This window comes from Ambystoma mexicanum, chromosome 14 (genome assembly GCF_040938575.1).
Source record: "Ambystoma mexicanum isolate Mex_15411 chromosome 14, UKY_AmexF1_1, whole genome shotgun sequence".
Lineage (NCBI taxonomy): Eukaryota > Metazoa > Chordata > Amphibia > Caudata > Ambystomatidae > Ambystoma > Ambystoma mexicanum.
Window position 1 is genome coordinate 315,694,746 of NC_090940.1, and position 15,910 is coordinate 315,710,655.

The following is a 15,910-nucleotide window of genomic DNA, read 5'->3' on the forward strand; positions in this document are numbered from 1 at the left end:
AAGAAGGTGGCCGTGCTCAAATTGCAGAGTGGGTTAACATCCCTGCTTCACTGTTTAGCGTTTGTGTGTGATCCTGGGCAAATAATATAATCCCACCCTGACTTCAACTGCAAAAATTGGAGTGCGTATAAGTGATTGCGTTTACCCCCTTGCAATAGGACAGTTTTAATACGTGTAGGGACAAATTGGGGAACCCTGATGCTCCTCTGCTAGTGGCTCCAATACTGTCACGTAGAATTGCATTATTGCTGCACTGGCCCTCCCTCAGTCTCGTATCACTTGATTTGACAGGTAGACATAGTCTCACCAGCCAATCAGTGTACCATCGATTCCGAGGACTAACTGTGGTTGAACCAACATTACATTTTCTCCCCTGTTGCTCCCAGCCACTGAAGTTGCTTGGTTCGTCCATGGAATACTGCCCCACACTCTGCTATGCAATTACATTGAGTCTTTCATTGCACACCACCTGCCATTCTGACACTAAGCCCTTCAGGATCTGCAAGAAGTTGGTGTTTTGAGACTTAAGGAGTGAGTTAACTGATTGTAACATTGAAGCTGCACTAGAATAGTCTCATTATAATGAGTAGTGCATTTAGATGCCCCTACACAAGTGAGTTTGCCACTCCTCCACCGTCTCTGAAGTTAGCACCTCTTCCAACATTTGAAGGGTTAGCCCACACCGAAACGTTTGTCTAGTTGCACCCCTATACCACTCTCACACAATCTATTCAAAAAGGACAGTAGCCTACAAAACAGTACTAGCCTAAATAATGAAAGAACCCATAATTGAAACTGGATACATGTTGTGATGTGCTGATGTGAGTTTCATCAATGTGCAAGTGGGATACACTGCATGGTCCCTATTGCAGCAGGGCAGCCCATTACTTAAGAGCTCCCCCCCAACTGGAAGCTATTGGGCACCCTCTTTTGTCTAGAACTACTTGCTACTTTATCGGGGGTGTGCACAGGCGAAAGTAATTTATGTGTAAACTTAGGGGATTTCCGCTGATGCTTATTTCATTTATTTATTTGTTTTTTGTAACAGACTGCACGCATTGTGTTGGTCCAGAGTGGATTGCTGGGAGAAGTGAGAGTTTCTGGAGTTGATTCTTTGGGAGAGAATGTAATGGATGGGGGATGCAATCTTAATAAATGGGTCAAAGGAGGGTAATGTGGCAACTGCAGAGCATGTTATGTAATGGAAGGATAGTCTGTAATATGATCTGCACAAACTTGTATCCTTCTAAAGTTAACAAAAATTAGTACTTTTGAATACAGTAATAATAATGTCATCCATTACTGCAGGATCTGGAAACACCCTAGGTTTGAACAGTCTATAAAAAAAGCAGTATTATTTTGGTTACCTAAAAACATATTTCTTTTCAAGTTGATGAGCTTTGGAAGCATTGATGTGTGGGTATTTCACCAGCTTCCTACCCAACCCAACAAAAGCAGAAAAACAAAGTTCAATGGAGGGAAATATTTGTGGTAGCACAGTGGAGTTCCTAAATAAAATGCATTGAGCTGTGACGGGGACAGCGTTGGGGCCTTTCAACCTTTTCATGTCAGGTGGGCCACAAGCAACAGCCCCCATGTTGCCAGTCATCAGTTTTGTAACACTACAATATATTCATTTTGCTATTTTCGTTCTGGGGCTTAAAATGTATGCATGCCTGCTGGTGTGAATGTGGATGAATGTGTGTTTGCGTGGAAGGCTGGTGCTTAAGGGGGTATTGGTGCACTGAAATGTTTTCTCAGGTGGCATGGCGAGCAAAGCAAATAAGATGAACATTCTTACATGCAGTAGCACTTATGCATCAAGAGCCAACATTATTTCTTATTATGAATTATGCTTTATGCTCTATGACACAGTAGCACCATATTGTTTTTGTCATTAGAATAACATTTTTAAATTTCCTTTTCTGTATTAATTTTAATTTCAAGTGAGGTTTTAGTCTTCCCATTTTTGTCTGGTATCTTTCTGTCCGGTTCTATTTTTTATTTCTATTCATAAATGTGTCAAGTTTATATTTAAACTGTTCTCACATTATTAAATAAATCATATTATGAATTGCATTTTATACTGGTGTTAAGTGCAAAGTGCTCTTACGTGGCCAATCTTGAAAGGATTTCTTACTATGGCATGGCATTTTGAACTGAGGGCAAAACCCCCATGAAGTGTATTCATAATACCGGTGGTGTGGGCATTTGCAGTTTGTTCTTCTAGCCCAGGCATGTTTATTACTGTGACATGCACTGACGTTGAGGGCAAAGCCAACATGCTGAGCGTTTTCTATGTGGCCTCAACAGCCAACACAGTGCAGCCAGTCAGGACATGTTTTAATTGCCAGTATGGACATGTTTTCCTATAGTATCTTTACTGGTAATATGGTCAAAGCCAACACTAGTACATTCTTGTGTCTAAATACTAGCATATATTGGTTTAACCAGCATGGACTTGTATGAGCGCACTCAGCATTAAATTACTTTTTTACAATGGCAGAAAATTGCTTTTTAGTGGGAAAAGACACCATGAAAATGTGTTGGGAAATACTCCTGTGCACTGTTGGTGACTCTGCATCAAATCAATTTTTCATGACTTAACCTAGACATTTGTTTGTACACTTGGTATTTTTTTTACCCAATTTTCTCAGAAAATGTGCTGTAAAATGCACCGTTTAACCCATTATTTAAAAATACATTCTCACAGAGAAAACCCTGTGAACCCTTCTCTTTTACTTAAGGCTCGGTCACTACCACTCATTTATGGCAATGTTTATTCCCAGACCCGCCCATTTATAAAATTCACCAGCTGTCACTGGAAACACCAATTCTTCTGCAAAATCCATTCCACAACTCCCCACTTTGACCACTAGCTGATAGGATTTAAAAACCCTTCTACGCCCATCCCCCTTTTCCAGCACGGTTTTACAAGCAGTTTGGTGTTTCTCTGCCATGCTGTAGGCTGAAAGTTCGTTTCTCCTGTCTGGAGGGTGAGTAGTCTGCTTGTTTGTGTTGGATGCAGTTCGGTGGTGATTCCATTTCAGTTTGCTGGTACTGCTGCATTTCTTGACTTGAGTGTCTGTTTCCAGTCTTGGTTTTCGTGGCTGCTTGCTGTTGCATTGTGAGACATGTAGTCCTGGAAAAACAAAGAGAACCATGGTGAGCTCCGGGAGGCATTTAGAATATAGGAGTGGCATCAGTGTTGTTGGAACTGGCACAAAGGGGGGGGGGGGATTTCTTCGGAACGGTGATCCCAAAACTCCCACTTTGCATACATGTGCTTGGTTTGAATTATGTATTATAAATCCTCCTGCTCCAGGCTGAGAAGGGCCACTAACCCCCCTCCACAGAGCCCCCCCTCCCCCAAACACCTGCAACCTATCTTCACTGACAGGGTCAAGATCCTGACCCAGTCACAACCGTTTTAAGATTTTACATTGACAATTCCGGAATCGATCTTTCAAAATATGATACGATGGTCCAGCTTTATGGCAACTATCTCTAAAATTATAACCGGCAAACAATGAAACAACGAGAAGTGCTTAGCAAGGATTCGATCTCAAATGTAGGAAATCCTGTTGGATACAGCTATCAAAAATATACAGCGCCAAACAGCCCGGAATAAGCGAATCTTTCTGCATGGCTTTGGTGGACATTGCCTATTTGTATTCTCTATTCAGTTAAGCTGTGTGGCAGGACTGGGGCACAGTGTGCGGGGTGTGCCATGGCAAAACTGGAGTGTCGCAAGTAAATACTCAAAGCATGAACTTGCTAGAACTGCTTGTGGATTTAGGGGGTACTCTTCTGCCTGTAACATGCCAATGGTGTTCCTGTCATTTTAGCGCTATGTCCCTTTACCCTTGGAGGTACAGGTCCGTAAATGTGCCTGATGGATTCACGAGATGTGGGAATTGCAATTACCTGCGTAAGAGGCTTGCTACAGACGGGCAATATTTTGTAACCATGTCTGTCAGACTATTTATTAATCGCGGAAGGGAATGGTGCCTCACTGCTGGTGAGCACTGACACTTCCGTTGCGCTTTCCCGCCTTTATTGCGGGGCATGAGGGTTCTGCTTTCTTTGTTCTTCCTGGAGCTCCCTGGCTTCACGTGACAGAAACGGATTGTTGCCTGTGGCTCTCCTTCCTTCATCAGTGCCGCACATGACTCTAATCTTTTGACGCCTCTGCTTGGCGTGCACTGAACGGTGGCCATCCACATCGAATCCTTTAAGTCCCCTGTATTTAAAGGTTTGAAATGGTTCCCGCCAGCTTGGAATGCTGCTTGGGGACGGTTCCAAGTGAATACGGGCACGCATCAGAGCAATCAAAGGAGTGTCGCACCTCTCCTGTGCCGCTTTCCCGCTGTGTCCAATCCGTAAATGTACTCTGAATGAAGAAGCATGCAGAAAGACCACTAATTCCCTCCCTTTTCAGCTTTGTATTGTCTTTACCTTTCAGGACTCTGCCTAGAAAAGCTGTCCAGTTCCTCTTCGACTGGCAACCTGAACGTGGATCGCGACCAAGAAATCATCATGTGCTATGAGAAAGCGGGAGACATTGCGCTGCTCTACCTGCAAGATATGGAGAGGGTGAGTACAGGGCCCAGAGACCGTCACAAATGCCTCCTGTTGCTAAGTGCCTTTAAGCATGTTCCCATAGTGGCCAAGAAAAGTCTGCTGATCGTGCATTTGTACTTCATATCAACATATCTGGAACGATTGACAGACTGCACTAGGAATGTATGGTCTTAAGATCGTTTAAACCCGATTCTGTGTTAACGGCAGGTAAAGAATGTAGCATCAATCTACAGGCCAATAGCCACCCAGTCTACATCTCTTGAACCCATTGTTGGTACCATGCCAAATCATGACCCTCATTACAGCCGAGGTAAAGACTGTAGCATTGATCTACAGGCCAATAGCCACCCAGTCTACATCTCTTGAACCCATTGTTGGTACCATGCCAAATCATGACCCTCATTACAGCCGAGGTAAAGACTGTAGCATTGATCTACAGGCCAATAGCCACCCAGTCTACATCTCATGAACCCATTGTTGGTACCATGCCAAATCATGACCCTCATTACAGCCGAGGTAAAGACTGTAGCATCGATCTACAGGCCAATAGCCGCCCAGTCTACATCTCATGAACCCATTGTTGGTACCATGCCACACCATGACCCTCATTACAGCCGAGGTAAAGACTGTAGCATCCATCTACAGGTCAATAGCCGCCCAGTCTACATCTCATGAACCCATTGTTGGTACCATGCCACACCATGACCCTCATTACAGCCATGTTTGTCATTTTTGTAGGTAGATAAACGAATGCTAGCTTACATCGTCGCATATTTCTAGCCCTCAGGATAGGAAACAAAAAAGATTGTCTGAGATGTAGATACTCCATAGAGAAAAACACAACGTGGAAGGAGCTCTTAGGAAAACCCAGACAAAACGGGCAAGATATTATTTCTCTATGCCTGGCTTTCCATAAATCGTGTCTAGAGTTCAAAGTAAGGCAACTGAAGCATAGTTTTCTAATGTAACGGCAATCGTTTGGAAACCTGTTAAGATGCAATTGTTAACCACTCCCTCTTGAAATTGCTAAAATTGCTAAAACAGCAAAACTAAGTTCCATTTCTTCCCGAGTTGATTTGAGGTCATCCCCATGTTACATAGCATGTTTAAAATAGATGGTTTCTGTAATTTACAAACTGAGAGCGATACTAGGTGCAACCTGGGCTATCTGTAGCACTTTTTGTATGAATTGTAACCAATCAATTTTTGGGCTGTGACCTGATTCAAGCAGGTTACGTATAATGAGATTTGTACGCTTACCTTGCTTGTTGACAATAGTTCTAAGAGATCTATTGGAGCCAGCCTGGAAGAGGGGGACTCAGGGGTGAAGAGATATCCCCTCCAGGACTATCTGGAAAGAACTTTTGGTGAGTCCGAGCCCGGAAGAGGGGAATTCAAGGGGTGAAAAGGCATCGTCCATCGTACACGCAGAAAGGAACTATTGTTTATTATTTTGGGAAGACATCCGGTTCTCGGAGGCAAGAGACTCCTACCTTGTCCCGTACTAAAAACGTGGGGACGGGAGACCCAGACTACCGCATCCGAACACTTCCTTCTTTCTTATGAACATTATCCCACACTTCTTTTTGTATTTAGCGTAAGGATTGCCAATAGTTTTTCTTTTAGTATAGGCCCTTTTATTTCTCAAGACGCCACTTGGACTGCCTTATTATTGTTTAATGGTCAAAGCTTACTCCCATCTTATATTTAGGTTTAGATTAGGCGTTTTTCCAACCTACCTATACATTTTAATAAACACCCTTGAACTGTGATCACTGTATGTCTTTACTGTTGCCACCATGAGTTCCTTACAATGTCAATTTGTGTATCCAGATTATGAAGTAGTGAAGCCTGTTATCTAGAATAGCAATGCATACTGGTTTTTATAGGTCTGGATATTTGTGCAAATTGGAATGAAAACATGACTGAGACAACAGTAGGCAGGTTGCATTTTCATTTGTGTTAACAAGCTGCCAGTATCAATTGTGAGTTAGGGGAACACTTTCAATTCTTTTAGTTTTGTTTTAAATAAAATGAAATGTTCAGATTAAAAGACCCTGCTTCTTGTGCCAGATCATTCTGTTGCATTTTTGCATTGGGAGGAGTCTTACATTATTGTCAATATTTCTTAAATAGAATCAATAGAAAAGTAAATATATCCTATAGATATCTTATTACAGGATCACCATTTAGTTAAGCCTATCCTGTCAGTTTTATTAAAAATTCTCCCTTTATTTGTTGATTTGCCACTACTCCCTGTTGGGCGATTATCTAACCCTGACTAAGTTGTTATTGAAAATAAAGATATGGTTGGAACCATAGCCACAGCCCGGACTGATATAGACAGTCATACCTGGAGTACATCTGCTATGTGCCTCTACGACAACACTGGACATTGCTGGGGCCTCGACTACTCACAATACCAGCACACCACTCTACCCCACACAGTGATCTGAACAGGAAGTAACTTGTAGAAGCGACAATACAATGGTCAATCCCAAATAACAGGCAATAATGGACCAATTTGCTCAGTCAGATCAACCACAGCCCTCCCTGCCTCCAGAACAGAACCACGCATCAGCCCACGTGACTGCCTTGAACTAGACTTTGCTAGCCCTGAAGAGTAGCATGGACAAACTAGGGGCAAAGATCGATGCCCTCACCTGTAAGATTGATATCTCTCCCAAACAAATTGATAAGTTATGTGGTCAAATGACGGAGGCAGAACAAAGGATCGGGGAAGACTAGGTAGCCACCCTACAGCGAGAAGTGGCCGAGTTGTAGCAATCCATCAAGAAAGTGGTGGCGAAGAATGAGGACCTGGAAGGCTGATGCAGACGAAACAATATCCGTATCCTGGGAGTACCGGAATCCACACCAATCGACAAAAGGGAGAAGTTTGTGGAGAAACTGTTGGTAGAGGTCCTGGGGGACCCCCCACTCACGAGCATGTACATGGTAAAGCGTGCACACCGATCGCTAGCTGCAATACCCTCCTGGGTCTCTGGAATGCCCCATCATCGCTAGAATTTGTAACTATTGTGACAGGGACATACTGCTCTGCCAGAGACAAGGAGCCGCGGTGGGGGGCCCTCCACAATTCGGCTTTCTCCAGACTTTAGCCCAGCGATTCAGGAACAACGCAAGACCTTCGAGTCTGTAAAGAATATCCTGCGTAGAAGGAAGTACAGTACTCAGTGATATACCCGGCTAAACCTAGGGTACTGCACAACGGCTCAACAACTTTCACCTCAACAGAAGCGGCGGAGCGCTTCGCTATGAATCTCCTGGATCCGGGAGATTGCCTTGACACTTGCCTTGAAGGCACCCATGTATACTTTCTTGAATCACTGCACGGCGGCCTCCTTAGCATACATTGAAGACTCTGGGGGTGATAGACGAGGCCGCAAAACATCATACAGTGGCCGTCGCCACCAGGAGCGCATTGGCCGCCCTCAGCGCCCCGATATCCGCAGATACTGCGGGAATTGATATTGATATTTTATTTGTATCGCGCTCATACACATGTGTTTCAGAGCATGACAAGTCAAGGGGGGGACAAGGGAGAATAAAAACAACGATCTTACTAGGTCCAGTGACATTGAGAACATGCAAGTGCATGGAAGAGGGAAAGGGGGAAAAGTGCATAGGGGGGAGTGGAAAGTGCGGGGCAAAGGAAAAACAGATAAATAAAAAAAATAATAATAAAGGCAACAAACAGTGGTAGTGCAGCCAGCAAGTGGCAAGTTCTGGGTTTAAAGCAGCAGACAGGGTATGTCTGATAAGTGCAGGAAGAATAAATAGGGGGGGGGGGCTTTATGGGTACAGATACAGACCCCAGTGCAAGGGGTGGCCCGGAGGGAGTGCGGGTGGGTGGCAAGGTGAGCAGGTACCTGGGCCCTGAAGGCACAGGGTAGGTCAGGTGCACGGTGCCAAGAGAGAACAGATCAACAAGGGAGAGGAGGGGTGAAGGCGGAAGCAAAGAGGAAGGTCTTGAGGTGCTTGCAGAACCGGAGATGGTTCTCCTCAAGTTTCAGAGTGGCAGGGAGGCTGTTCTGGAGGGAGGCCCCAGCCCAGGACAGAGATCTACCCCCAGCTTGTTTCTTTGAAAAACTACTGACCCTGAGGGAGTTAGAGGTAGAGGAGCAAAGAGCTTGAGAGGGGAGGTGTTTGCGGAGGGATAGCTGAAGGTAATTTGGATCAAGGCCCCAGAACGCCTTGTGCAGACGGTTTTGAATTTAATCCTTGCATCCACTGGGAGCCAATGGAGAGACTTCAGGGCTGGAGTTTTACGATTCCAGGGCTTGAGGCCAAGGACAAATCTCACAGTTGACAGGTTGTTCATGTGCGTTTCTGGCGTGGGTGGGAGAGGGTGGGTACTAAGGTTGGATATTGTATAGGGAATAAGGGGGAGGGCTTGAAGGTCTGCACAAGGGAAAGATTTTGGACTCAGGAGATGTACCATGGTAACACACTGCCTGTGGTCCACTACACAGACCAACTAAGTAGGACCTATAACTGAAGGAACTCTGTTTTACTGTTTGCATCATGGGTACACCTAACATAGGGAAACAACCGGATAACACATTGTCAATAATGTAATTGCACATACATGGGTTCACTAACCAGAAGAAAACCCGGTTAATAGCGAATTACAGCAAGAATCACAATATAAACATACTATGCTTGCAGGAAACGCACCTAGCTCAGGAAGCGACCCTCCCTAGACTAGCGTGCTGTGGTGTCCATAGGTACTATTTCTCTCACACCACACACTCCAGAGGGGTGGCGGTCTACATACATGGTTCCTTGGAATTCAAGTTGCACGAGCGGATTGGTGACGAGAAAGAGCGATATATCATATTAGCTGGCAAAGTCTCTGGTTTAAAATGCCTATTGATAAACATATATGCACCAAATACTGACTCCCCTGATTTTTTTTTTCAACAGTGTGCCAATCATATCCGCAAATGCCCGGGCTATGATATTATCTGGGTGGATGATTTTAATATGGCCTTCACGCTGGAACTGGATAGGTCCTCTACAGCACAACAATCTCTACAACGTGCTGTCCAGGCATTGTCCGCTATTGCTAAATATCACGTGTTGTTCGATGTGTGGCGAGAGATGCACCCTACAGATAGGGAATACACTTGTTTTTCTGGGTTCACGGCAGCTCTTCGAGAATTGATTACATTGTGACTACCCCCTCCTTGGCTAGGTGTGTGATGGAGGCTAGTATACTCCCGCAAACCCTTTCGGACCACTCGCCAGTCCTAACCCGCATAGCTGGTCCGATGGGATGACCGAGACAACTACACTGGCGATTCAGGCTCACGGCTCTAGAAGACGTTGCGTTCCGTGGGAAAATTGGCCAAGACATACAGACCTACTTCCAAACTAATGTGGGATGAGTCCCAGACCCGAGGGTGATCTGGGAGACCTTTAAAGTATATGTTAGGGGATGCTGTATATCAAAAGAGGGGGGGTGTTGAAAGCCCTGCGTAGGTCCATGCAGACATTGCTAGGGACCATTAAGGAATTAGAGATTCAACAGGGGGCCCAAGATACGGTCGAAGTGCACAACGCTGTGAGAGCGCATGGAGAGGAATTGCATCAACTGGCAATTATGGACGAGAGATTCCTCGGATATCTGATTGCTGTGACAAGGTATGGAGAGGATGATCCCATTATGACACTAGCATGGGCTTTCAAACGGGAACATCAGCGAACGCTAATACTCCTACGTCCCGTCCCCTTTCCTTCATACTTTTGGGACATTCCGTCCTGTGGGACGGGACCGGAGCACTTTTTGTGAAAAAAGCATCAAATAAAAAAGTGTCCTTTTTGAGCGTGGTAGTGCACGCGGCCGTAACCCCGCCATCCTTAGCTCCGCCCCGCGCATCGCCCTTCAGTCCTTTTCTCCGCTCGGTCGGGGCTGGACGCACTTGCATCTCCTGGAAGATTTTTTCTTTTCCCGTTGGCCTTCTCTCCTGCTTCTGCGGTTGTGTAATCCTCTGTCTATGCCAGATCGTTTGGGATTTGTCGCTTGTTCCTCTTGCGAACGTCGCTTTGCTAGGGCAGATTCCCCTTCTCTCTGTCTGGGACCGTATCACCGTTGGTACCTGTGTTTCTTCTGCGACTCCCTTTCGGTCCAGGCACTTCAGCGTTGTCTTCGTCGGTGGGAGGAGATCTTCCAGAGTTTCTCCACTGCATTTTCAACGACGGAAAGAAGAGACGACGGGAAGTTCCTTACTTTTCAGGGCACCCCGGCCGGGGGACTCCTTCCCGGGGTCCTCAAGGTCCGGGAGGGGCTTCAAAAGCTCTTCTATCAGGGTTTCTCCTGAGGTGCCTCGCAGGCCTAATAGGCGTACCAGGGTTTTCTCCAAGGGTTTCTGTGAGGGGCCTGCCGATACCGGATCACGATCCGGGGTTCACCAATCAGGTGCTAATAGCCAGCCTAGATGTGCTGAGGTGTTGGGTACTGGAGTTCTCTCCAAGGTCTCCTTGTCTGGAGCTTCCCACACAGACACTCGGGTGCACCCAGAGGCCTCCGTTTAGGCTTTCTGTACCAAACCACAGTTTGAGGCCCCCTCTCGGGGGAGCTATAAAGACAGGACTCTGTTCCGAGGTTCCTCTTATCGAGGCTAAGGTGTGGACCGACAGAACTGAGAGGCCTGTTAAGGTCTTGTCTGTGAGGTGGATTCCTCAACTTTCCTGCGCTTGTGGTGTTACCGGTTCTGTTGAGGCGGCACACGGAGAGGTTGCTGACCGTTTCCCCTCTATTACCGGCTTAGTCGAGGTGCTCTCTTGGAGGCTAACTCAAAGGGTCACGAGAGAATGTCCAGCAAACACCCCAGACCCCATAGTACCGGCTCTGCCGAGGATCCTTGTGTAAAGGCTAACGTTTTGATCAAATCCCCTGACGAGTCTGTGGAGTCACCTGCCTCACCCACACATGTGACGCAGTTCTCAGATGCTCACAAAATGGCGGGCCTTCCCGCGTGGTCTAAGGTGGCCATTTTGGACTCTTCTCTCACACCCACGTTATCGATGGCGGGTACTGGGAGCCTTCTTTTTGGTGGACAACCTTGTCCATGGGACGGTGTGAATCCGTTCCGCCCTTCCTATGACTGGCGCGCTCAGATGCCACCACTGCATATGGTCTCGCTTCCTCCTGCTTCTGCCCCACTGGTCTATGTAGACCCTGTTGGTGGCCGGCCCTCTTGGCAGCCTTCCTCACGTTCGTGGAGGTAGGCCCCTCATGAGCGGCCTCTGCCCATCCCAGTTCCTAAAGTTTCATCTGAGGATGCCTTTTTTGGGAAGTTTCAGAGTCTTATGAACACTGATCTCATGAGGGAGTACTTTAAAGGCTTTTTTAGGGAGATCTGCCCTTTGGTGGCACATCCTGCCCCGGCAATTCCAGTCCGCCACCTGTCGCTCGGGCAGTGGTACCACCTCTACCTCCCGGCCCGCCTCCACCTCTCCGTCTCCAGTTGACAAGCCCCCCTTGCAGAGCGAGACGTCAATTTGACGCCGGTCGCATCGCAACCGGTGGATCCTGATGTTCTGGACGACCCTCAGGCAGACCAGGATAGTGAGGACCAGCCCTGCTCTGTAAGAGCATTCCACGACCGGGTTCTGGACATGTCACTCCTTGACATACCAGCACCTGAGGCACCTGCTCTGCAGGAAGGGGTGATTTTGGGGGTGCTCACCTTGTCTCTGCAGGAGCGCACCGGCCTGTTCCTTCAGAAGGACGTTCTGGCCGGGGCCCGCAAAGTCTGGGATAAACCCCACACTGGGCTACATGTAAATAAGAGAATTGACGGCCGTTACAGGCTTCACACCTCCGAGGAAGTAGCCTTGGCGTCATGTCCGCTCCCTTCCTCAACGGTGGTGGCGGCCGCCACTCTGTAATCCAAGCCGACCTCTGCTGCCGCAGCTCAAGTTCTGACCAAGGAAGACAAGTTGCTTGACTCCTTGATCAAGAAAGTCTTTGCCAACTTGGCGCTGCATTTGCGCCAGGCTAACGCAGAGCTCATTTTGGCGGCGGCAAATAAGAAACTGTGGAGGGATTTGGCGGACTTCCAGGAGTTGGTCCCTGGGGACAGACTGGAAGACTTTAAGTGCAGTTTGTCAGACGCCAGATTGACACAGGATATGCTGGAGGCTGCTGCGCACCACGTCGACACCTCAGCTCGATGCCTCATGTTGGGGGTGGACACCTCTCGTCAAGCTTGGCTTCATGCAACAAAGTTTTCGAAGGAGGTCGAAGATAAAGTTCTGGACCTGCCTTTTGACGGCAAAGAGTTGTTTCATTCTTCAACGGATGAAGAGCTTACAAAGACTTAGGCGAGCATGCAAACTGCCAAGTCTGTCGGTGCTGGTGAAGCCTCCAGTCAAAGCTCAGAGATCTGGATCCCAGTCTCGGTCCTCCTCAGACTTCAGAGGGTACCAGGACCGCAGGGCATGCAGAGCTGACCCCTCGACAGGTAGCTCCTGTCGGGGACCACAAAGGGGTTGATTTTTCTCTCGGTCTTCAGCCTCCTCATCAGGGACAGGTAGTCTCTCAGCTGAAAAGTCTGCAAAATATTTTTGGGCGCTCGCACGAGCCTCCGGTGGGAGGCCGAATCTCGTCTCGTCTGGAGGCTGGCTAAACCATCACCAAAGACTGGTGGGTTTTGTCAATCGCTCGGGCGGGCTTCCGCTTGCTCCTCCCCTTACCCCGCCCTTCAATCCTCCCTTTCAGCAGTCTGGGACGCCCTCCCTCACACCCGAGATCCAGAAGCTTCTAGACCTCAAGGCGGTGGAACCCGTTCCCCTAGTGGAATGAGGGGAGGGCTACTACTCTGTTTACGGTGCCCAAACCAACCAGGAAGGCCTGCGCACCATACTAGAACTTTCCCAGTTCAACCTTTCTCTTTCCCCAAGAGAAATTCAAGATGATCATGCCCTGGCAAATAAAGTCCTCTCTTTAGAGGGGTGACTAGCACAGCGTTGTGGACCTTTAGGACGCGTATATGCACATCCTGATCTGGAGCCTGCATCGGAAATAACTGCATTCTCTCTGGGAGAGGAACACTTCCATTCCGAGTGTTCCCTTTTGGTCTGTATCTTCATGAAGATGTCGATCATCGTGGCTTTTCACCAGCTACAGGGTATTCATGTGTATCCATATTTGGATGAATGGCTTCTGCGCAGTCCCTGTCCAGTTAAAGCCTTGAGCAATCATTAGCCTCTCCTTCAGCTCCTGTTTGGCCTTGGGCTGTCAGTGAACTGGCGGAAATCCTCCATGACTACCTCTCAGGACCTGATATTCCTGGGTTTCCGTTGGAACACGATTGACTGTAGAGTGTACTTGACGGTGGACAGAATGGCGGATCTGTTAACCATGTGTCAAGTTTTCATTCAGTCAGAGCGCATGTCGGCCTGGTGGTTCCAGCGGCTTCTAGGCCTCGTGGTCTTGTGCGTGCTTGCTCTTACCCAGTGCTTAAAGTGGGCCGGGGCCTGCTAGGGCTGGGCCCCGGCAGTCTCCAAAAAGTGAGACTGAGCCGGGGCCCTGCTGGGGCCCCCCGATCCCACCAAGCCATGGCAGGTGCATCTCCTACCACAGACACGACTGGAGATGAGCCCGCCGGCCACCCATCAAGAGGTCAGGCACGGCAGAGTCAGGCAAGCCTGTGACTGACAGACTTGCCAGCCAGTCACAGCTTGAGCGACGCTGTGACTGGCTGACACTTCTGCCAGTCACAGCTGCCTGCTGCAGTGCTGCCGGAAGTGCACCTTGGAAACTAACTTCCTCTGGCAAGACCTCGCGAGGGTTACCAGAGGAAGTTGGAGTCCCGGCAGGGTTCGACATATCTTACCTGCTTTGCCACTGGATTCTGCAACGACGACCACCATCCGACGAGAAGGAGAAGGATAAGCAGAAGCTACAAAATCACGGTAAGTGACTGCTGGCACGCACGCATTTTCTTTAATTTATTTTCCTTGTTCCAAACTTTCTGCTGTTTGTTCCCTCGCATGCGAGGAGGATCGCATATTTGCCAACATTCTGTAACCAAAAAGATGTGTAGGATTTTTCAAGTTTCAAAAATAATAATTCCCATAATAATGACATCACAGGGAAATACAAAACATGCAAACAGCACAAAATGGAAAGATGTTGAAATGTAAAAATTGAATAATTGTGAATGGTAACTTAACACCAAATTGTCAGCAGATGCTGTGTGATGATGTTACACTCTGCCACTTGCTAACCAATTTGCTGTTTCACCTAAGAGTTGTCCTGGCAAGAGTGCTGGACAGAGTCAAGTAGCGGTCAGTTCAGTGGATTGGTCTGAGTCCAATTAAAGTAATCACCTGTCCAATTAAAGTAGTCCACTGTATAGACAGACTAATGTGTTGCATGCTTTGTCCTGAAGCCTGCCTTAGAGTCACAAAAATTGCATGCTGCCACTGTAAAAAGCAGTAGGATCCGTCACTGAAATCTGTAGGCGGTAGGCCCCGCCCACCAATTAGGCCACGCCCATCATGTCTTAGGCCACGCCCCCAAATGAGGCCCCCCGCCCTCAATTTCTTACCCACTTAAAGCACTGCTCTTACCCTTGCTAGTCTCAAGATGCGACTCACGCAGATGGCTCTTCGGGGCTCCTGGCTTCAGGCAGTGCACCCGGACACCCAAATGATCGCGGTTCCACCCTGTATGATGACAGGTTTCCTATGGTGGCCATCTTCCAGCAATCTGTCGGTAGGTGCTCCTTTTCAGGAACCCTCCCCTCAAACGATCATTACGACGGACTCCTCCCTTATTGGGTGGGACACAACGATAGATCATCTTCAGGTTTTCGTCCTATGGTCGCCACAGGACAGACAATTTCACATACATTATCTGAAGCTTCTGCCGATTTTCCTGGCACTCAAAGCTTTCAAGCCAGTGATTGTGAACAAAGTGGTCCGCATCCGCACAGACAATGCAGGAATCCATGTTTTACATCAACAAGCAGGGGTATACCAGGCCACCTCCCCTTTTAGATCTAGCCATTCAGATTTGGGAATGGGCCATTCAGCACAGTGTTTGGCTGCTGGCTGTGCACATTCTGGGCCAGCTGAATGTAACTGCAGACTCTCTCAGCTGACGAGTGGTGGTCAGCTACGAGTGGGAACTGAACACAGAGATCCTCTCTGACCTTTTTCGCCACTGGGGCACTCCAGAAGTGGCCCTCTTTGCGACATCATCAAACAGGAAATATCCTCTTTATGCTTCCAGGAACGTGCTCGGAGCTTCTTCCCTGGGGGATACTCTCGAGATTCTGTGGCACAA

General features: G+C 47.7%; 1 protein-coding gene across 2 annotated transcripts in view; it reads left to right on the forward strand.

Annotated features, from left to right (window-relative positions):
- Positions 1-15,910, forward strand: part of TTC7B (tetratricopeptide repeat domain 7B) — a 2,178,739-nt gene that overhangs the window by 248,112 nt on the left and 1,914,717 nt on the right. For both annotated transcript variants that reach the window (XM_069637452.1, XM_069637451.1), the window contains exon 4: positions 4,466-4,596. In XM_069637452.1, the coding sequence (XP_069493553.1) occupies positions 4,466-4,596 (131 nt within the window). The remainder of the gene's footprint in view (positions 1-4,465; positions 4,597-15,910) is intronic.